The sequence below is a fragment of the Mixophyes fleayi genome, chromosome 5 (assembly GCF_038048845.1).
Source record: "Mixophyes fleayi isolate aMixFle1 chromosome 5, aMixFle1.hap1, whole genome shotgun sequence".
In the NCBI taxonomy this organism is placed as follows: Eukaryota; Metazoa; Chordata; class Amphibia; order Anura; family Limnodynastidae; genus Mixophyes; species Mixophyes fleayi.
Genome location: NC_134406.1, coordinates 161,678,633 through 161,703,459, shown reverse-complemented (window position 1 = coordinate 161,703,459; position 24,827 = coordinate 161,678,633). Strand labels below are relative to the sequence as shown.

Below are 24,827 nucleotides of genomic sequence, written 5' to 3'. Positions count from 1 at the left end.
AAACTAAAAAATAGCAGAACCGGACACTTTCATCGTAGTTATGTCATAAACCGGTAAGCTAGAGCTTGGATAGAGAAGTTGATATATTTCAGGGGCTACATGGGCATGTCCCCTAACCTTCAAAAGGGGCTCACATTACCCCTAATCTCAGTAATAAGTTAAAACAATACATTTAATCAAAGAAAGGCACCTATCTGTAATAATATGTCAGCAGGCATTTTAAACAAATAAAAGCTATAACAACCAAATGTGATAATAAAACAGGAAGGAACTGGAGGCTGCAGGTGAAGTCGTGGAGGGCCTTATGCTGCCCATCACTGGTCTAGCGTGTCAAGGGAAGATGGGACTGGACTATATACATATCTTCCAATATCCTAGAGCTCAGAGCACCTTTTCAAGCCCTATCAAACTTTCGTCCTCTCATCAAGGTTTCTCTGGTGAAAATGATAGATAACAAGTCAGCAGTTTCATACATTTTCAAACAAAGGGAAACACATGCCGGACTTTGTTGTAGGAAGTAGCTTTGACCATGGTTTTGACTGAGAAACATTTTCAGGGTCTAGCTGCAGAAAACAAGCCAGACTCTGACAATTTTTAAACGGATCATCTAAGTTGGGAATTCCTGAATCACAATGAATGGTCTCTGAAACATATTGTTCGCCAAATAAGAACAGCATGGGGTACTCCAGTTAGATCTCTTGGCTACTCCCTACAAGAAGCTAACCTGCTTTTCTCCAGATTCTCGATTCTGAAAGCAGATGGGACTAATGCTTTATCCCTTTAATATAATTTCTGTAAAGTGCATGTGTTTCAACCCATTCCAATTGTTGCTGCCCTCGGAAAATTTCTAGTAGATATGTAGAAGCTATGCAATCTGTCGTGTCCCATTCTATAGACTATGGAGACTTCTTAGTTTTTACCAAAATTTCCAGATCTACAGTAGGTTCTACACTATTGCATAAATCTACTGTCATACAATTTAATTACATGAAGATTGAAAGGAAGAAACCAACAGCCATAGGAATGTCACAGGCAATATCTAACACCTTCTTGAAAAAAATAGTTTACGAACCTCACCTACTTCAGAATTTGGGAAAAACTTCTCATTTAGCAGCCTTAAAAAATGTAATCCCTTCTTAGATCCAGGCATGTTTAGTTTTCTCCAGCCATGAATAAGGTCTGTGCGCTGATTGTAGCTATTGATACATTGCTCCTCTGACGAAATTACTGAAGACTAAGAAACCGCATCAGAACCTGAATTTAGTTTGATTGCATTGTCACTTACAGCTCCTAATGACTTTTTGCAACTGATTGTGTGTCACTCTGCATTGCGTTGGCTCTTTGCCAGTTGCACTACATAAAACTATGTTACATTTATAAAAACATTCACACATTTATACCCTCAATGCTGTGCTGTGAACAGCATGTACAAATTTTGCATAGGAATGAATGAAACCCTGATTGCAGCTGTGAATTATACAGTAGATGGTGAATAACAAACGCAAGCCCTTAGAACTGAATCAAAATCATCTGATTGTTTAACACATGGAACATCACTTGGTAGACACAGAATCCTGTAAGGCAAGTGTCGATCCACTAGCCAACTGAAGCATATCCTTATCAGCATGAGCTGCAGGCACAGGCCTCTCCACATAAATAGGCCCAGGACAGCTAGGAGGGGGGAAAAAATTATTATTTTCTTTTTAATTTTGTTGTGTGAGGGCACCTGGAATGGGAGGGGGGTTTGGAGCGATGAGCAGTGCAGGGTGGTTATGTGGACCACCAGCTGGCAGAATCCCTGGTTTCCAGGAAGCGGTCCCGTCGCTGAAAAGCAACAGGCAGCCAATCGCGAGGCTACCTCTTGCTGAGTGGGGTGGGGGCTGCATCTACAGAGGCTGTGTGTGACTCGTGCTGTACAAACTTCCACCCAGTCCTAGACTGAGGTCACCGGCGCTCAGTACAACAGGTAAGAACAATTTACAAAGCTAAATATAATGGAAGCCCCTGCGCACAGAACCAAATGCAGCCTCTTTATCCTTTTGGCACAAATCCCCTTTCTGTGCTCAAAGTACTAATACATGGAAAATTAAAAGGAACAAGATGGCGCTATTGGTACACTCTAAAGCACAAGTCCATAAAAAGTCTCATATAAAAAAAGTCAATGTTGATGAGGTTTTCCACTTTACTTCCAATTCACTTGTTTCTCATATCAGTCCATTGAATATGAAACAAAAAAACATCCAGAAATAGGGTCTTAGAATAACTTTGATAAAAGCTTTAAACAGTTGCACTCTTTATGGTTCCCCTAATCACCGGTGGAGTATACCATATAACATGCAACACCCCGTGTTGAAAACTGGAAGTTTAAATAAAATGTACACTTACACTCAAAACGGATCAACAAGTCCAGTTAGTGACTTTTTTCTTAAAGTTGCAGTTTTAGTGTACACCGTACCAATATAGAAAAAGGAAGAAAATTCCTCATGTGTAAAAACGTAGATACATTTATTTCAACAACGGGCACACATCCCGATAAAACAATAAAAAAACATCTACTATACAATCCACGACTCTCTTGTGAAGGTGGACTCCTACCCTCACTCAGAGATAAAACGGGCCCGTAAGGAGATGTTTTCTGTCCGGGTCCGGATCACCGACTCTATCACTCACAGATCCCGCTGTTCCTGGGTAGAGGGGAGTTCCCTTTCACGTTCTGCTTACGTCACCTCCTCCTTTCCAACGCGTTTCGAATACCAAATCTTTATCAAGCCTTGATAAAGATTTGGACTACACTTTATTTGACTGTCTGAATGTCTCATTTTAAATGAGAGATTTAACTTAAATATGGTAGCTTTATGTAAAGCTGTATTACCACCTAATCTCCACAATTGCAGCTTTTGAGCTCCGCCTGAAGGTCGAATCAGAAAAACCAGTTGCATGGAACATCCCATGGGGTGCCAGGGAGGGGAAAGAACAGGTGCAACTTTAAATACTGTATTATAAATGTAAGCAATGTAAGAACCACAGAAGACAAGTTTATGCTTCTTTAATATGGCAACCTTTGAAAAATACTGCTTGGTGACAGTTAATGTTAACTAAAGTTTAGGATTATTTTAAATGGCTTTATAATTACATATAGCATACGTTATCCATTTTCCTTAGGATAAATCGTTTGCATGACACTTATATGTGCAAGTTAAATACATATCCAGCTATAGAGGCTATGGACTCCTAATAAATGAATAGTACACAAAAATGTATATAATATCAAAAAATAATATTTGGAAATTATGACATGTTAAAAAGTAATAAAGAAAGGTTAACATGTTTGGGCACAAAACCATTTTATGCATTTTGACAAATTAAAAATTATTATTGTATACAATACACAGCTCATTCAACAAGTACAAGTGGCTCTGTCAATTATGTTCAAGTTAGGTACCATACAGTATAATTTGTTTGCTGAAAACAAGATCTGAAAATAATTGTTGTTTCTTCTTTGAGTAGTAGTTTTATAAAATAAAATAAATAATGATTGTTGTAGATATATATAAAAAGCTGTTACAATATACAGATGTTTTAAGTCATTTTGAAAATGTACAGTTTTAACCATATTGGCAGCTACACATTTTTCACAGTAATTAAAAAATGCTGTCCTTTCTTATCAATGTAGTGCAATCTCCATGCAATCACAGATGATGTTGCTTGGCAACTATGAGCACTAGGAAGGAACTCAAGATTGCAAAGCTTCCCTGTACACAGCAAAATATGACAATGATACAAATACAAATAATACTTCACATAGTTAGGGGAGCACAGCAGCACAGTTGTTAGCATTGCTGCCTCACAGCACTGGGGTCGTGGGGTTGATTCAAACTGGGCCCTATCTGTGTTTAGCTTGTGATGTTCTCTGTGTGTTTGGAGAGGTTTCTTCTGGGTGCTCTGGTTTCCTCCCACAGTCCAAAACATAGGTTAAATGGCTTCTGACAAAATGGACCCGTGGGTGTGCGCAAAGCAATAAGATTAGAGGCTCCAATGGGACAGGGACTGATGGGAATGACTACAAATTCTTTGTACAGCATTGCGTAATATGAGTGGTGCTATATAAATAAGTAAATAATAATAATAATAATATTAGGTTAATTCAAAGCTGTAAAATGGCTTGTATTCTACAGCCAATGAATTAAGTAATTCACAGTATTTCCCTCACTCGATGAATTAACAGTGATTGGTCGTTACTGCTACTGCTTGTGCAAACATTTTATTATATTTAAATATAAATAAAACATAATTGGGATAATGCACTCTATACTGTAAATTAGATATTAGAACACAGAGTGGATGTGCAACTGTAGAAGCACAAGGCTGCAGACGGATTGCTTTATATCGATCACAATAATCCAAGGTGATGTCTGCTATCCATAATAATTTACAGTAGGGGGTGCATTATTACTTATATTAGACAAGATTTCCTTATGCACACTCAAGTGGTTATATTAGAACTCCCTGATTACACAGATTTATTTGTTTACCTGCATACATATATTAACATTATTTATGTATTATATAATAATTATATTATAAAACCACTTGATGTTCAGAGGGTTTTCATCCCTTAATGACCAGATTAAGTTTCACATTGTGATGCATATTAGTTTTATTATATTTATATTGTTTTTTCTGGGACAGGTAGGGTTTTTCCATTATTAGGTCATATAGTCTTATTTTATAATTATTACCCAGTGGAAAGTAGGAAAAAATACAAATTTCCATTACATGAAAATATACAGTTTTCCGAAATTACTGTTATGGTATTAGTGCAGACCCTAAAAGTTAGGTTAGCAATATGCACCCAAACTGTAATTTATGTTTCTGTATTTTATTTGCATATTTTTCAACTTATTTTTTACTGGTGGGCAAAAAACGTAAATGAGATCAATTTCTCCACTGCTGCTCCACATTAGTGATCTATTGCTACTGCTGGAGAGTGCTGTGTTTTACCAATCTTGTGGCCAGGAACCAGATCAAATGGTCCCCACTCATAATACTGAAATCAGAGGCTTGTTTAAATATGCTGGCCTTATTAATCTTCCAATACAACATGAACTAAAAAAACAAAACAAAAAAACAGACGTAACTTGTACGCAGGTACGCCTGTATTCAGTGGTGATATAACTAGTGGTTAAATAATTCTAAAATATGTGTAGCTTATTATGGTCAAAATTATAGAGCTGAAGAAGGAAGAAATTTACTTGACTGAGCAGCTCATGCAATTCTCATACAATCTCATGCATGAAATAAAACTACAGTGTATTGTATAAGTAGGGAAATAAATTACATAAACTACTTTCCTATTTAAACAACATCTCCAAGAACCATCTGTCTTGCAACTAAGCAAAATGACTGCATATTAAGGCATTTATTAAGTGATTTTCTAATACATATCAAAAGATTTTGATGGGTATAGCTCCAGTGTGCAAAGGTTGTTCATTTTATTTTATACACAGTATTAAACTTCAATGTTTACCCAGATTCCAGGTACAAATAAAGCCATGATAACATTACCCTTTCCCCAAACAAGCAGAATTGGGGTTGAAAGTAGAACAAAAATGTCACTTATACATAAACTAACCATTAGAATACTTTGGCACACACTAAGGGCTAGATTTACTAAGCTGCGGGTTTGAAAAAGTGGGGATGCTGCCTATAGCAACTAATCAGATTCTAGCTGTTATTTTGTAGAAATAACTAAATAAATGAAAGCTAGAATCTGATTGGTTGCTATAGGCAACATCCCCACTTTTTCAAACCCGCAGCTTAGTAAATCTAGCCCTAAGACTTTGGAGTCTGAGTGTAGCACATTGATATTGCTATTGACAGAGATTTGCACTCTCTCTGGCTTTTAAAAAAACACAAAAAAAACAAAACATTTTTATCATACTAAATTATACAGAGGGCTTATAGATCAGGTATAGCCTTAGAGCTCATTTAAATGTACCATAGTGAAAAGTGGCATCTTTAACAATGATAATCATGATGGTAATCATACAAGTACTAATAAGTTATGAGGAACTATAAAATAAAAAAATGTACATTTTTATTTGTGTAGTTATGTTTAGGGATGCTCGTTGCTTTTGCAATATGGTCATAATATGTTAATTTTAATCAGGAGACTCATTGTGGATTAAAGAACAAAAGACAGTCACTGCATCGATTCTATTTCAACTAGAACCCAAACGCAGAGCTGTAATATCGCTAAAGAGACTTACTGAATTTTAAGATTCAGTATGCTTTAAAATATTGCCGTTTGCATTGTCATTACCTTACAAATGCTTATAAAACTATAGGCTATAATTTCTACTGAAAACATACCAGTAAACACGTACTAAGAAAAGTCTCTAACACCACAGAAGGGGCCCATTACATCAAACATTTTATTCACTTACAAATAAAACTACCAATAGAAAACTGTTCTCTTTAGGAATATAATATGGGGTATATATTCATGTCCATCACCCCATTATTATTATTATTGAAGTCATTATTGACAAAGAGAACAGCTTTATAGGGGTAGCCATGTGTTTACGTGATGGTGTGGTGACACAAAATATGTGTGAGGTTTGCCCCTTCATAAATTCATGCAAGTGGAACACAGCATAGCAATACCATAGACTCCTGTACGGACCCTATTTCCATTGTGAATAAAATTAGATCATCTAAAGAAACCATCAGACAGAAGATGAGCCAGGGGAAAATTGTAAATGAACATCCAATGTTCCGTAAAGTGAACGAAGCACATCCAGAACTTTTTCTTGTATGAAATCAACTTGTTCAGATGGGCAGTAATCATCTAAGCTTGACCTGTAAAATAAAGGATTGTCATTATTAAATAATATGAATAAAATCAAATGAAAATAGTATAAAAAATACATATGTGTAGAGGGAATCTATACAAGGAGGCTACATTTAGACATAATATTGGAGGTTTGTTTATTTTAGGAAGAGCGACCACTTGGGAACACTGATGTATTATGCTGCTATTAATAAGCTATGTTACAAGGGAACAAACTGTAAAACTTTTTTTTAGTTTGCATGTCCCCTGCCCATCTGAGACTTCTTCAAGGCTACTACTAGTCTGCAGCAAGTCGGTTCCATGTTATTTAAGCTTTTATATGGAGTTAGTCTGAAGCTCTGTAATAGAGACTTATCGTGTTTCCACAATACAACCTTCGGCAGAATGTAATTGCATCTCAATAATTGCTGCCTATATTGGTACTTGAATACGATTGCCTATGGTACCACCACTAAAATACTATGCAATATGCACATTATCTGCCAATGGATTCCCTGACCACATGGTGTCGCTTTCCTTTAACAAAGTTTCCAGTGCTGTTGTATACACATGTGTGCAATGCAAAAAAACCTACATGAACACATTTTAGAAGCACAAAAAGCAGGATTGAATGAGGTGAGCAGTTTGCATTGGGTTTTTTTCAAATTATGTTGCCCAATTGATAATATTATTTTCAATGTATTGCTTTTAGCTTTCTGTGGAGATATAAATGTATATTAACATGTGTAATCTATCTAAATGTCTGAGATTTAACATTCCCTCTGTTTCCTAATCACTATACAAAAACATTAAAAATATTGACATGATGCGCATTTATCATCTCACTAATGTACCCTTCAAGAGTTTTATATTTTGTAATACTGTTCAAGATAAGATGTTATTAATAAAACGTATTTAAAAAAAAAATAAAAAAATAATATTGACATGGAGGCACATTAGTTGTGCAATTGCAATTGTCATCGTACCAACAAACAATGAGGTGATGTTGGCTAGCACCACTCAAACAAATCTAATGTAGAACATAATAAAGGCAGACCCACAAATAATCAAACAACAAATGTTTATTAATAGAGTACAGAAAATACTTATACGTAACATGTCTGTCACCTATATGCACTCATCATTAAACTTGCATGTAGGCAAACACGTTTACATAATGAATATACAAAGCACTCTTTGTATTTAGAAAATCATTTGTGAAATTACAGACAAGGGAGACCTCTTGATAAAATGATTATTCCTGAAATGTTAAGGGTCTTTTTCTCTCTCCACTTCTTTGTATTCTGTCTGTTTGTTACATTATATTGCTTTATTTGTGAGATGTAACCTAATATTTATGTTTATGTGTTAGCCTATATGCATATTTAATATTGTGTACATATTGCTGACATCATATGTTATGTATTTATACTTTTGCATTCTAGTAAAGGAATTGAATGTGGGTGTGCCTTTATTACATTCTGCACTACCAAAGAACTTGGCAAACAGCCAATTATCTGCAATAATTATCTCTTAGATCTCAAAGTTTCATTGTTTTAAGGAATTTAGTGAATGTTCTCAAAGCCCTTCCGGCTGATAGTCCAAAATATAAAGTAAGGGAATAGCCCTGTACACACACTCTTATGCATCCATTTTTATCTACAGTATACAGAAGTGTTGACGTTAAATACAATATAATGAAGATCTGTGGAAACATTCAATAAGTACATAATACACTTATTGCTGCAGGGAAGGTTTGAGAGGCGTTCATAAATGTGCTCTGAATGCTCTGTTAAAGCAAGGACAAAATAACAGGTAATCACCCCATCTTCCCCAGGCTTTGTAACTTGTGACTCATGTGTTCCGAGATTCCTTTCACTGCTAGCACCCTTTCCTCCCCCTTCTGAGACCTTCTCCTTATTACCTTACTCTGTCTCCTCCTAAGGTGATGAGAAATTATATTAGTCTTATTTGTTTTTAGTTTAAGGAAGTCTTGCTACAAACAATTGAACCACCAAATTAGATGGACTTTTTAATTTCTTATGGTATATTTCATTACCTTTGAAAACACACATTTTTGCATGTAAAAATATAGGAGTCAATAAGAATTCCCTCAAAAATAAACAATGAAAACTAAAAAACCCCATCTTTATAAAAAGGACCATGGATCATGGACAGGCGCGGGCTGGCAAATCTCAGCCCGGGGGGCACACAGGCGGCCGCATCACATGTCACGCATCACTGATGACGCGGCCGCATCGCGTGTCATGTGATGCGGCCACCTGTGCGCTGACGCGACCGCATCACGTGTTTTGTGATGCGGCCGCGGGTAGTATTAAGGAAATCTTTCATCCACGAGGGGACAGCCGGCCCAAACAGGGGTCAGACTGAGCTGCCCGTGGGACCGATGCCCCCCTGCCCAGCCCGCCCCTGATTATGGATGCTTATAAATTAAGCTTAACTTTTCAGATGGACCATTAAAGTGCTACAATGCTCCACAGTGCTGGACAGTGAGGAAAACAGAGCATTCAAAAAAAGGGACACAAGGTAGGCAAAATAAATACAGAAATAATGCGGCACAGCAAGAGAAGAAGAACATAAGCTCTTGCCACTGCATTTCAGACTGACTGAAGTGGGGATAGATGGGCGAGAGGAATGTCAGATAGTAGGAGGTTGCAGTAGTCCAAGTGGATATGGATAGGAATTTTTGTTGCACCTGGGATAAGAGAAGGCATATTTTTACAATAATTTGAAGGTGCAGGTGACAGAACTGCGAGAGAGACTGGACGTGGGGAGTAAAGCAGAACTCTAATGCATATGAATAAGTTCATTTCTCAGATTCTACATTACCTACAGTTTACACCACGAAACTTACATAAAGGACCTCATTTAGAGTCGGACGCAAAGTCTATTTTAGGCGCAAGTGTCCAAGATGCAGGCGGATTTGGTGCTTTCTGCACATGCATGATAGTGTTTTTTTGTTGGATGCGCCTAAAAGGAACTTTGCGTCCGACTTAAAATGAGGTCCAAAGTGTTCAGCACAACAGTTCAAGTGTTAATAAGAAAAACACTATTAGTATATTGTACATATACTTTACAACACTTGTATATATAAGGCAGAGTTAAGGATATGTTTGTTTTTTTCCAATTAAATGTACAATTTGATTTCAATGTACAATTAGTTTCAGCATAAAAAGCTATATGCAGAGTGGATTATCTTAAATAAAAACTCCATTTAGCACAATAAACCACACCTGTTTGTTTTATCCTCATATTACACTTTCTCGGATTTAGCATCAATTTTGTTGCCTGGTCCCTTGCAAAAAAATTAAAATGAGGGATTATTGTAGTTTACAATTTTACCACTTAATACTAGCAATTACCTGGCTAATGTTACGAGAGTTGGCTTTGGCAGGTGTTTCAATAAATGCTTCATAGACTGGACAAGCCCCTCAATCTCTATCTCTGAGCTGACATGATGTGGAAGCTCTGCATAATCACAAGTAAGACCAGCTTGATGGATCTGCAGAAAACAGAAAGGTGGGAGAAACATTAAAAGCCCCACCAAATAAATAAATGTAAATCATTACATTCCTGTTAATTAATTCATTACTAATTCTCATTGCACAATCATACGTTACATGTATATTCATTATCATTGAACTACAATTGCTATTATATGTTAATACATGCCATTATATTTCTAATTAGGAAATCTGTTGATGTACACAAATCAGTATAGTACACCAAATTAAGGGCTATTGGACAGTCCTGGTCATCGCCTAGCATTATTCAAAGTTACAAACACTGTTCAGTGTTACAATTAAACCTGCTTCCAATTGTCTAAAGAGACATGTTATAAATTCAAAAATATTTATATCCATACATTTAGAGCCTGATTAACCTTCAAACACAAAGTGGACGCAAATTGTGTTTAAAAAAAACCCTGCTTGTACGCCTGTATTCCAATACAAGCGGATCTCAAGATACGTTTCCATTTGAATCTGGCTATAAAACATGCTCTAGCTATACATTACTTGCTGTATGTAGACATACAGAACAGACTGCAGGATATATCATACATAAGTGCAAATTAAAGTTCCATCAGAAAATAAAGTTGTTGGTTTTTAAAAAATAAATAAATACATAAAATCAGGATGTTCTTAATGCGTACTGTACATAAAATGTAGTTTTATAGTTTCTCTTACTTGAAAACATATGTTCTGTTATGCATAAGTGTAGTGATTACTATCACCTGCCATGTAGCTGATGCAAGGGATACGGCTAAAACACGTACTTAAAAGTCATCCTGGACTTGAATTGTCCGCATCTACGCAGGCATGTCCTCGGTATGTCCTTACTGTACATTACATACGGTACATCCGTGGAACCCTTCCCATCCCCGATCCACCCGCAAAGTCGTAGACTGTTGTAAATGTCACTTGGGTTCAGACATGAATTGCGTGCAATTGCGTTCACTAGTGTAAGTCTCGTTCTGGCCCCTTTGATGACAGGAAATACTGCCCCAATTTCTGAAAACATGGGAACCAAGTGTCCAAGCTCAGTGTCCAGCAGTGAGCATGATGACAAAGAAAAATACTGGACACATAGCTACTCTGAGCTGGTGGATAAGCAAAGGAGGACCCAAGCAGCTCAACTGAGAGAGTCTTTCAAGAACCAGAAGTGGAAGGAGGTTTATTTAAGATAAACGGTGAAGAAAAGTCATGATTGGCAGCAGCTGCCCATCTTGACATTTCTACAATGACTGATTTTTTTTTGTCATTTACATCTGTGTTTCCTCATTTCACAGTACCACATCAATGTTAGCTGCACAGAAACGCCTGCTTTAATATCCATGGCTCATAATGCTTCTGCCTTAAGAAAAAAACAGATTTTCACCACAACCAGCTACAATTGTTATTCCACTACCTTATGTATTCATTGTTCCACACACCTATTAAAATTGTAAGCTCATGTGGTCAGTCATCTTTACTTTCTATTTCATGTCATTGTATATTATTTATTTGTATTATGATCCCATCAATGTACAGCACATAACATGTTGGTGCTTTGTAAGACGATGATGATGATAATAATAATAATAATAATAATAATAATAATATTTTCTATTTATATTTACCTACACTTTAGTGTTTAATTTGACCATATTAAATATTGTCATTTCTATATTTATAAGATGAATCATACCGGTATCTATCATTTTGATAAATAAAGATTCAAGGTCAATTTAGGGAAGTACTTATACCCAGTAATACTAACATACTGTATGTCATCCACTATTATAACTTTTGTCCTATTATATTCAAATTCTCTTTAAGTGCATCTGAAAGCCTTTGTTCACATACAAGAAGCACGTCAATAATTATACTGTCAGTCTTGGGGGTGTGCCACTCATGCTCCTCCCATAGGTATAGTGTCATTAGTGTTCAGTGCTTTGACTCTTCCCTGGCCTCCTTTCTCCACACTGCCTAGCCTTATGTGCTTTCCCCATACACATCACTTGTTGGGAGGTCATACACAGCAGGGAGGGGGGTTCACCGCCTTCTGCCCACATACATCACCTAAACCGGTGTACAAGTATAGAATGGCCCAGATGAAAATTCAAAGATGAATACACAAAAAAGAAAACAAGGAATCGCACTCAAGGGACTTGTACATTTATTATAGTGTTTTAGCAATGCATTTCTGTCACTGGATTAGGGTCAGAAGTCTGCCTGTACAGCCGGCTCACGTGATATTGCCTCCCAAGAGGCGCGGAATCTAAATGTGAGGGAGGTGTTCACCAGGGACTCCCCACAAGGGAGTTTGGAGTTAGCTGCTCCCAGACCACAGGTCACGGCCCTCTTAGGGGGTGATGAGCGAGGCTGTATTGAGAACCAAGATAGTAATTGAAGATGCCACAGATGAGAAGTAGCTCAATGACTGAGAGACTAAGAGGCAGTTTCCCAGGACAACGGCAGAGCCAATGTACTGAGAGTAAGAAACAGCAATCGAGTGTGTAGGTCATACTGGAAACTGGTAGCGATGATCTGCGGGTAGATGTGCTGGAGACCCAGGGAACAGGTAGCAATAATCTGCAGTGTTAGCACAGGACAGTGGAGTAATCAGGCTGTGATGATTTGCGGATATATGTGCTGGAGACTTCAGAGAAAAGGTAGCAAACAGGAGCCAGGGAACATGACATCTGAACAGGACAGTAGACCTGAAGATCTGGCAATTTGGTAGAGAAGTAAGTGCTTTAAATAGACAGGCAATTAGCCAATAATGAGGATGCAGGAAGTATTGAGCAAACCAGGGGCGTGCATGCTCAGTTCAGACCAGCAAGTGAATGCAAGAAGAGGAAAACAGGTGAGAACAAGTGATGCTCAGACTCGGTTTCCCGAGAACCAAACACACCCAAACTTAGCAGATCTGAATACCGAGCCGAGCTGGCTCGATACTTTCGCGCGCCCTCGGAATTGAAAACGAGGCAAAACGTCATTGTTACGTCGTCGGATCTCGGGAGTTTTGGACTCTATAAGTACCGCCCTCCACAGCGATCCAGCGCCATTTCACAGAGGGACACAGAAGGGGTAGCACAGTTATTGGCAGTCTCTAGTGCAGTTAGGCAGCGTCATAGGTAGAAAAGAAAGAGGAGGGCGTAGCAGTGTTCTTCAAAGTCTCCAGTGACATTCAGGAGAGCTTCATTGCTAATTGTCAATGCTGAAATAGAAATAATAGGTCTGGCAGGCTTGGTCTTCTAAATCTGCAGTCACATTGTACTGTGTTATATAGGTAACATACAAAAGAGGAGAGCTCCATTGCTCCCTTGCTAATTGTCATTGCTGAAATAGAAACAATAGGTCTGGCAAGCTTGGTCTTCTAAATCTGCAGTCACATTGTACTGTGTTATATAGGTAACACACAAAGAGGAGAGCTCCATTGCCAATTGTCATTGCTGAAATAGAAATAATAGGGTTGGCAGACTTGGTCTAAATCTGCAGTTACATTTTACTGTACCATAGCTCACTCAGAAACAGGAGAGGTGGCAGGGTTAGTGTTGAAACAGAAATTGTAATAATAGTGCTGTCAGTGTTCTTAAAAGTCTCCAGTCACATTCACTGTGCCATAGCTCATACAGAAAAAGTAGGGGTGGCATTGTTCTTGTCACTCTCCAGTCTCAGTCATGATGATACTAATCCCTCTACCTCATGTGCTAAAGTCTATGTTTAAGTGCATTGTGGTTTCAAGTCAGGGAAACAAAAATGTAAATAAAAAGCTTGTACTTTTTTAAAGAAAAAAACACCTCTCTAATAAAAGTGAAAGTTTACTGTAGAAAAACATAAAATTGCTAACATGCCATTCTATCCCAAAATATTACCAAGCATAAGAAGCATCAGCTAGCTCCCTTCTCTCAGCTAGATCTCAGCACCTGCAATTTACACTGTTATTATAGTGTCATACACTGACATATTCACCCATCAGTGTGTACATCATCCTCAAACAATACTAACTCATCCGTGCTGGAATCCACCATCATAAAAGTCTGTGTACTTTGATGGAATTGCCGGTAATGGTCTTCCTCATGGAATTTGTAGTTCATTTTACGGAAGAGCTGTCACGATGTTTTGGAAATTCTTTTAGACCAGACCAAATGTCAAAATGTTGTGCAGACTCATCTGCATCACCACTGTGTGTCTTGGGAAAGCTAAGTTTTATCCTAGCAGCAATTTCCAGAGAAACTGAAGGAGGAGACTTCATCTTGAAATGTACTACTTGAGCTGTCGGCTTGCTGAACAGGGGCTCATTGCATCTCTTGAGATCTGGGTCAGTTGGAAAGAAAAAAAAAACATAGCTCTTAAACCTACGATCAAGCAGAGTTGCCAAAATGTAATGATCCGATTTCAAGATGTTGATAAGTCTTGGAGCCTGCCAAAGCGAATAAAGTACTTAATCTAGAAGTCCAACATAATTAGCGGAATTGCTTTGTTTCATTTCCTTCTTCAGTTTCTCTGGCTGCTTTTCAAAAAGTCTAATTAGGGGAATCACTTGACTCAAGCTAACAGTGTCTGCACTCACTTCACCGGTGACTACTTCGAGTGGTTTCAGCACCTTGCACAACATGGAAAGTATTCTGCACTGCGCTGGACTAAAGTACATTCCCCCTAAAGTCTATTCTTCTTGCAGCTGCTGCATTCTCCTACATGCTGTTAAAGAATCCCGAAAATGACCCTAAATATTTTGGTACACAGAAAGCATCTCCTGCATGTCATTGTCATTTTTTTAAAACGTTTTGTACTACCAAGTTGATTGTAGGAGCAAAATAGGGAATGTGATGGAATTCTCCCAGCTGTAATGCTCTAAAAATATTGGTGGCGTTATTAGAAATCGCATATCCTTAGGAGAGTCTAATCAGGATAAGCCATGTTGCAATGACATCCCTTAGTTTTTCAAACAGGTTGTCAGTGGTATTACCTCTGACCTGCGCCTTGTCTCGTCTCAGATAACCACCTCTCACTCCTGCCTTTAAGACTTCTCCTGTGTTGCTCCCCACTTATGAAATTCCCTACCACCCTTAATCAGACTTGCCCACAGCCTTCAAATCTTTAAATGCTCTTTGAAAACACATCTCTTTTTTAGAAGTGACCTCATCCTCGATAACACTATTCACACTAATGCACCCTCACAACTATCCCAATCTCCACTCTGAGCCACACTCGCTCCACTTGTTTCAACTGTGCCCTCTTCCCTTTAGAATGTAAGCTCTCTAATGAGCAGGGTCCCACATACTGTTTTATTAATGTCTCCATTCATTTTGTCTGCCTTGTCTGTTCTTGTTTTTTGTATGTCTTGTTTTATGTATGTCCTTGTCTTCCCTACTGTACGCTGCTGTGGAGCACTGTGGTGCCTTACAAATCTACGATAATAATAATAATATGCCTTTTAGTGAAGCAGATGATACACAGAGTAGCCTGCCTCTAAAAAATGCAACGTTCTTGGGTACATGCTGCTGCTGTCCTTGCTGGTGAAGGCGAATCACCAACCCAGTGGGCTGTCACAATCATATAATCTTAAGTTTGCCCAGTTCCACTTGTCCACATATCTGTGGTTAAGAGTATAGTGGGTAGAATGGCATTTTGTAGCCCAATAATTACATTTTTACGAACCTTCTGGTAGAGGTGAGGAATAGCTTTCTAGTAAAATGGTCTTGTGATGGAATTTTGTAACTGGGACAGAAGACCTCAAGTAACTTTCTAAAACTAGCTGCATTAATAGTGGATATTAGATGCAGATCTAATATTAGCATAGTCGCTATGGCGTCTGTGATCCACTTTGCGACTGGGTGACAGCTTTCATACTTGCTTCCTCTTGCAAAGGATTGTTTAACAGTCAATTGTTGTAAACTACTAGTAGTCTTCTTCTTGGTCTGCTTCTGGGTTGAAAATCCACCCCCAGCAGCAGTCGGCCTTACGCTCAATTCATTCTTCTGAGGAGTCCTGGATAGGGGAGGAGTAATCTCGCCTTAGAAACTTGGATGCAGGACTAACTCCGATCACTTGTGAGGAAATTGATGATGAAGGTGTTGGGGGTGTAGATTGCAGGTGCTTGGATCTAGCTGAGAGAAGGGGGGTAGCTGATGCTGCTGGACTGCTTGTTGTTATTTTTTAGCATAAGTTTCTGATTTTGACAAAAGCTTTCCATGAACTTGTTTCAAATGGCGTAACATGGATGAGGTTCCTAGATGGTTAAGGTCCCTACCTCTACTGACTATGGCATTACAATGCTACAAATGGCAAGACAACTGTTGGCAGGATTTAGGTAAAAATAATTCCACACATAAGAGATGGATTTTTTGGTCTTATGCCCAGGCATGACAATGGCCTTCTTCTTATCACTGGCAAGAACTGCTGCAGTTTTTGTTTGAAAGTGTATGAAAATAATATTGTGACCTGTGGGGTGGTCAAAATTGACTGCAAATGACTTGAAATTAGTGTTATTGAGGTTAATAATAATGTAGGGGGATTTTAGAAAAAAAATAGGGAACCAAAACCAAAACACGCAAGGGCAGTTTTGCCAAAACCAAAACACGAAGTTAATCCAGATCCAAAACCAAAACCAGAACAAGGTGGTCAGTGAACATCTCTAGTGAGAACAGAGACCATAACGCAGGTTTAGCCTGTGCAATGTGTGACAATTTCAACTTTTGCAGGACCCTCTTTGAAAACAGAGAAGGTTCCTGGGAGAGCCAAACAAGTTGACCCACAATGTGTATTCATTCCCCCACACCGAGGTGAGACACGGGCAGGGCATTTTCACAGGAACATTAATATAAAGTCAAAATATATGTATTATAGCAAAACATCTAGACAAACATAAAAGAAAGTCCTTTACCATTTCATAGTCTGGTGCTTCCATTCGGGATTTCAAACTATGCACAAGCTGGACAAGACTGCTCATTCTGAAAAATAAAATCGAAATCAGAAATACCCAAACCAGACATGGTATTGCTTCTGCCATAGTTCATCATATTCAAAATATCCAATTTTATATAACTCATGCACTGAATAAAAATAATTCACAAGTACTCAGGAGGAGAGTCAAGAACAAGTTAGAATTTTAAAACCAGTTCAATCAGCAACACATCTGAAAACAGTAGACACAAGCTGGTTTTTATCAGATACTAAAACCAGGGTGGTTTGGCTGCTCCAATTTTCATTGTCTTATAGTGAAACTGCTTTCACATCATGGGAGAACTCACAGTTTTAGACTCTGATGTGACGAATGAATTGTACAAAAATTCAGAACAAAAGCCCTACTGTAATCTCTACCTGGCACAAAGTATTTATCTGACACAAAGGGCATATTAGCCCCTAAAACTTGCATTGCCTGACATACTCCTAATAATAATATCCTTTTCTGCTGTCTTGTTGAAGGTGTGATTTGATGATGAAGTAAATGTCTGCTGACAGTTTAAAGTCTGGCATAAAACAAAACTACAAAATCACTGGACCGAGCAGAAAGTGTTGATTAATCACTTGGTTCTATATACCTATATTTCTGTAACAGCAGTTGCTGAACCTGCTTTCAGCAAATCCAACAACTACCTCTACTGGCAAATTTTGAACACTACATATATTTAAGAATCATACTTCCACATTGGCATTTAGTTCCTCACACTTAAGTAAAGTTGAATAACTTGATTAATATTTAACTAGGTGTCATTTAGTAAGTTGTATTTTTTAACAAATGTGTTACCAACCAAACGTAAATAATATATAATTATTTTTTGTATTGAGTGTGAAAATATGTCTTTTGTGTCTGCTCTTCTTAAAATACTCTCTTGGCTACCAGTTAATATTATAACAGACAAAGTCATTCTAGTTGCATACAAAGGTATATTCAGCTGCAAATTCCTACATTTATTTACTTATTTCTCAATATATAAACCTGCATGACACCTCCATTCCGCCCAGAGCACCATTCACCACTATTTTTTTTTATCCTGTCTGAAACCGTTTATACTCTGTGCTCCCTACCTCTGAAATGTTCTCTCTCTGAAGATTGGCAACACAAGACCCACCATCTCCTTCAAGTCCCAGTTGAAAGCTGAAAGTTCAACTCTAACTCTGCAGTATTATGTAATTAATCACCTATGTGCACTTAGAATTATCCACAGTGTGTCTATGTTTTTTGAGTATAAATTTATAATGTAATTGCTTTTTCATCTGTTACTGCTTCTCTGCTGGATAACCTTCCCTCACAGCCAACAATTTTCCTTTTTCTGTAATCTGCCATTTTGTGTAGCTCTACATAAATTGAACTAAAGCTCAACTCCGCTTAATCTGAAAATGCAATTCTGGGTTGGAGTTCAATAGGGTTTAACAAAACCACTTGTGAACTTCCTATTGGCACGAGGAGGGGCACTGACAACACAGCTGTCTGTAAAGGACCCTTAGTGAGAAGGTGACAGTGGTATGCAAAGCTTTAAATAACACGGCTCATTTCTAATCCTGCAGATATCTTTCAATTATTTAGTAATTTCTACAAAACATGATATAGCTCTCTGGTCTCAAGTAGAGATTTAGAGATAAGGTCTTAGCTGTCATAAAGGGATCTTCTACTTCAAAGAGAGTTAAATCACTTAGGGATCCTATGATATTGAAAGCCTAGGAGGCCATTAAATCCTTCAACAAAGCAAAGCCCTGGCCTTGATGGCTTTCCCTGTTGAATTACAAAAACAAATGTGGAAATACTTACCCTTGCCAAGGTTGTTTATTATTATACATGAACGCAAAAAGATGGCATTTAAACTTCCCTTGTATGCAGATGACATATTTTTCACAATAAGAAACCACGTGGTGACCCTGCCAAACCTTAACAAGCAACTCTCCACATTTGCAGGCACCTAGGCTACAGATAAATGTTAATGAATCTGAGGCAATTAACAATTAGAATATTAGCAAATAGAATATGGTAATTCATGTATCAAACTATTTTGTCTTTCTATATTTAGTCAATTAACCAAAGGTTCAACACTGAAAAAAGTCTAAATACCGTATATAATGGATTAGTCAATTCAAAGCAGTATAGATGATAATTTTTCTTAAACTGTTTTCTTTTCTGTACATTACCAGTAATTGTGCCCGGAAAAGCCCTAAATGTTTTTCAATCATCAGTAGCTAAAAGCTTAAGGTAAAGACCATAATGAAGGACTTTCTGTAGCTGTTCAGTCTGTGCATACATATTTTAACCACACACATATATATATATATATATATATATATATATATATATATATATATATATATATATATATATATATATATACACACTTTGTTCAATTAAAGAGGCTGCATCTTGAAAAATAAATGACCGAATTAATATTAATAGAGTAGAGCTTAATATAATGTGAGGTGTTAACATTCTATATTAAATATTATTATTTGGAATGATGTCAGTGTTTGTTAATCTTAAATTTTATACACCAGTGTATCTGTATGATCAGTGTTTGGAACTAATTAGATTTATAGATTTTTAACACATACAATTTTTTCTAAAAGAGTTTACTTACACAGAAAATATTGTATATATGGTAAACCTATGCATTTAAGCACATTATATATACATAAATATTTATTTATCCTGTTCTCCTCTCTATTCTGATAAAACTTTAGATGATGAAATGCGCTGGGGCATACTTAAGCATCTAATATATTTTTCTATTGCTGTAAGTTTTCTAAGGCAAATAGCTGCAAGTTGGTCAGGCAATTCCCTAATTTCTATTCATGCCAAAGTTTTTCTCGTCTTTGCATGTCACTTCATGGAATGCCAAGACTTACTTGTGGGATGAGGAAGGCTGGAGACGTTATCAGTGGCCCAAATTTCGCTGGTTGCTGACTACATCTGGTTAACCACTCTATGAAATTATAGAATATAACTGTAACCTCCAGCTTTAGCAATTCAACTGACATGTCCCCCCTTGAGGAAAATTATAGATATTTACTTCCTCTAATGGCTTTCCTAGACACACATTTTGAGTTGCTCTGCGAAATGGAATAGGGTCATCATTTCCTTTCTTTACAATCATATTATAAAGAGTAGCTTGCAAGGGCAAATTTATTTTATACCGGCTTAAGAGTAAACTCTCCGACACTGCCTATCAGATCAAACAATTAATAGGATATTTGAAGCACAAAAATCAGTATCTATATGTGCCACCAAGAAGAATTCATACAAGGTCTTCTCGAAGTGGTACCAAACCCCTAAGAGAGTACATAAAATGTAAGCCTAGATCTTCTCTTTATGCTTTCATAACTGTGGATCACGGAATTAACAAACAATTAAAACACATTTGGTGGCAGTGTCTGACTATAGTACTCTTCTGTAAAGAATTGGAAAAGTTAATTTGCTCTTAACTTAACCAAACTAATACCTCACCCTCTTAGATTGCATTACTAAATGCTCCAGTGCTGAAAAAACAAACTACACACACACACACACACACACACACACACACTAAGGCTGCTGCCAAGTGGCAGCTTTCTGTAGGCAAAGACCAGATTGTCCTGGAAATCTTATCAATTTTCATTTGGTGCGGGATGCTGAGTCTCAGACCTGGTTCTGAGAGATTGGTCAGGCTGTGCCCGATGTGGATAGCAAGTGGCTCCTCTACACCCACTTCCCCCTATACCTCTTTCTTTATGCGTGTTTGGTGTACAAGGTTAGAGGTGACATCTTTTTGGTGATGTTCAGTGAAAACCTTCATAAAAGTTTAACTTATTAAGGAATACACATTTTAAATATCTATACCCAGCATTGGAAGCCCATCTTTGTACAGTCTCCTCGCCATCATCCTCACAAAAATCTCCAAATGCAGCTTCCAGGTCTTCAAGCTGACGTATTCGGTTTTCTACACAATCAACCAATGCATCCTGCGAATATGGAAACAAGAAAAGCAAATTGCAATCAGAATAAAAATGATTACCAATGCAATATGTGTCAATACAAACACAATGGGCCTCATTGAGTTTGCGGCCTGAAGGTACATGTAAAATTGTGCTCTTAGCTGTTTTTTTTTAATTGCACGTATCCTATCATTAGTGCAACTCAAAGTAGTGTGCTAGAATCTGGCAGCATCCAGATACGTTTTAAGCCTATAATAATGCGTCCGCATACTAGATAAATAATAATAATAATAATCAAGTTGATGATAATTAAAGGAATTTTAAATGCATAATATTTTTTTTTTAAAAAAAGAAAAGAAATAAAACCCATAGTAGCCCTGATCCACCCCACCACTAACAAAAGGGAAACTAGAGACAGCGCCAATGGCCTGATCTGGTTACAGCTAACATGAGCGTGTGGGACATGAACAGCATGGGGAATCCCACACAAAAGCCGCAACCAGCAAAAGGTTATGACATGCAGGGTTAGTTCCATAAAAATAGGGAAGCCTGCAGTGTTTGGGGGGCAGGTATATTTATTTATCATCACCAGCAGCGCATATATTTGCCTTGCATGGAACTTAAAATTCCACTTTTGTTACGGGGCTCAGCAATACAGTGTTTTACCCCTGCTAATCAATGCCCCATTTCCGAATTCACATGGCAACACACACTTAATATACATGAGTGTAGCTACCACAGAAAAAATATAGTATGGTTATAATAAAACTGGCTCCATCACTTCCTCCCCACTCACGTCACTATGGTACCACCCGACTTTCCCTACAGGGAACAATTCCGCCTTCGCCTACCCTTGGCAAAACGTGGGTATTACTCAGTTCATTCCGATCTCGGGTGAATATGCCCCGCAAACATTGGCGGCCATAAGTGAAAAGACGGGCATCCCATCCTCCTTACATTTTTCATATGTAGGTTTATCCAAACACAATGTAGATCAGCCAAATTAAGAAGACCCACACAATTTGAGAGGTTTTGTATGTACCGAGTGGGTTTTCCCGGTCTGGTTTCCCTCATCTATCACTCCACTTTGGCGTCTTTAGTTGTGCCCTTGGAGTAGTTCGAGGCAGACACCCAACACACACCCGATCAGGAGGGCTGGTCCCAGCTCAGGTTTCTAAAGTCTCCATAAACTCATCAATAAGGGAAAATGCTTACAGTATACACAAGGTGGTACATGGTACCTACCAAGCTGCACAGAATTTACCCTGCTACGCCGGACCTTTGTTGGAGGGCTTGTGGAGACGTGGGGACTTTTTTTTCACATCTGGTGGCAATGCCTCATGGTATCCAACCTCTGGCTCCAAGTCTCTGCGCTTCTCACCCAAATCTTGTACTTTGCAATCACCCCTGAACCCATGGTTATGTTACTCTGCTCTTCGGTCAAATCCCTTTCCAAATATAGTAATAAACTGGTACAACATGTCTGTTCAGCAACCCGAATGGAGATTGTCAGAGACTGGAAGTTCCCCCTTCCTCCAGAGGGTTATCTCCTGGGTCTTGTATATAACATCAATGGAGTATATCACAAGCCTCCTTCGGGATCAGATTACCAAATTCACCAAAATTTACCGGATTTAACAAAGTATGAGACCCCTGGAACACTTTTCACCAAACCACACTTTCTGGCTCTCAATAAGTCTTTATCCTCCTCTCTTTTTTTCCCAAAGCCAGAGAGGGTCTGGCTTTGTGCTCTTTCACTTTTACCCTCTTTTCGCTCCCCCTTTAGGGGAGACTAAACCTTCCTCCTACCTTCCCTTACTTGAGTCCCCCCTTACCCCACCCCCCTCCCATACCTTACTTCTTCTCTCCCTTAAAACCTAAAACCCCAACATGTAGTCTTTAGTGGGATCACTTCATGAGTTCTTGGGGTATCGCAGAAGAAAATCAATCATTATTTACAGGACCTCAAGTGTTACAATTAATATGGATGACCTCGATGTTACCTTCTTTATTTCTGTAATTATTTGTTGCTTCATAGATATCCTGTTGACATGTATGATTCCTTTATGTACCGTATAAATGATCCCTTTTCTGTACCATCATATCTCATGTTGTTGGTGAAAGTAAACAGATTTAAAAAAAAAAAAACAACTGGCTCCATCACAATAAAACACTTTCCTTTAGATATTTGGCTTAGTGCTTAGCACTTATGTCTCACACAGCATTGGGGTCATGAGTTTGATTCCTGACAATGATCTTATCTGTGTGGAGTTTGCATGTTCTCCCCGTGTTTGCGTGGGTTTCCAAGAGCTTCCAAACTGCAAGCTCTATTGGGGCAGAGACTAATGAGAATGAGCTCTATGTACAGCGGAATTAGTGGCACTATATAAATAAATGTTGATGATGATGACAAGCTAGGGCTCAGAAGTGGGACAAACATTTTCAGTCCCAGTGTAGAACCCATTTGGGAGTTTATGAAATGACTTAACAACAAACAGATATGGCCTTAATTCTCATCATATATAATTATTGACAACTAATATAAATTTTTGTTTAATGTGGTAAATTGTGAAATATATTTACTTTACAACTTTAAAAGCCTTTAAAATCAGTCTTTTTTTTAAGAGAGCAGGCCTTTCTACCAGTGTCAATGAGGTGATTCACAGAAAATCATGTCACTTAGGCCCTGTCCCCATTCAGGATCAGAAAGTGTGCAATGCTATGTTGGAATTACAAAAGGTTTCCTTTATATACTACACTTTGCTTCTGTTGCAAGAATGGCATTATGTGTAAATAATGTAAAAGTTACCTGTGATGAATCAGAGGTTGGCTTCTTGAAGCTGTACAATTGCTGCAAGATTTTGTATTCATCCTGAAAACAAAAAGAGCATAATAACATAAAACCTTTAACCTAAATCATTCACAGCATAAAAGAACACTGTAGTGTCTAAAACAATAGTATGAGGAATAGAAGGGTTGCTGAATAAGCCAAGGTCTTCTCCACAAGGAGGAGGACAATCTGTGGTTTTTCAGTTCTAGTAATACTCATGAGTAAAACAAACAGGTACTGTCATGCCCAAGGCTTGAAAGTACCTGTTATGCTCTATAAAATCCATTACTTGATATTGTACTTTAAGTCTCTTTGCATAATGCCTTGTACACACAGGTGCTTTAATGAGCCTGTGGTATGTTCAGACTAAGCTGCATTCAACTGGTACTGCATATAGAGTTCATCGAACCATACAAAGAAAGTGCTTACAGTACACATGAGTGTTTAGACAAGTGATGGGCAACAGGTGGCCCTGGGGCCAAATGCAGATTTCCGAGCAATTTACCTGCGACCCCCAGTTCCCTTCTTGCTTTAATGTCGAATTTGTTTGGTATAGCTTGTAACACCTGTTGTAAATGGATTGCTTTAACGGTTTACTGAGATTAAGGGGAATGTGCAGCCCTTTATGAAGGTTAGAGGGCCGCTCATGTGGCCCCTGAAGCATATCATGTTGCCTATCACTGGTTCAGAGTGACCGCTGTATGAAACATGGCCAAAAGACAATGGGACATAAAACAACCAGTCTGCCCATTGTTCATTT

General features: G+C 38.0%; 1 protein-coding gene across 1 annotated transcript in view; it reads right to left on the bottom strand.

Moving 5' to 3' along the window:
- Positions 1 to 3,327: 3,327 nt before the first annotated feature.
- C5H5orf22 (chromosome 5 C5orf22 homolog) overlaps positions 3,328 to 24,827 on the bottom strand; it is a 53,634-nt gene continuing 32,134 nt past the window's right edge. Inside the window, exons 5-9 of the mRNA XM_075212936.1 lie at positions 24,047 to 24,109; positions 21,143 to 21,264; positions 17,225 to 17,291; positions 10,216 to 10,355; positions 3,328 to 6,861 (exon numbers count right to left, since the gene is read on the bottom strand). Coding sequence (XP_075069037.1) covers positions 6,729 to 6,861; positions 10,216 to 10,355; positions 17,225 to 17,291; positions 21,143 to 21,264; positions 24,047 to 24,109 — 525 coding nt within the window. The 3' untranslated portion in view covers positions 3,328 to 6,728. The remainder of the gene's footprint in view (positions 6,862 to 10,215; positions 10,356 to 17,224; positions 17,292 to 21,142; positions 21,265 to 24,046; positions 24,110 to 24,827) is intronic.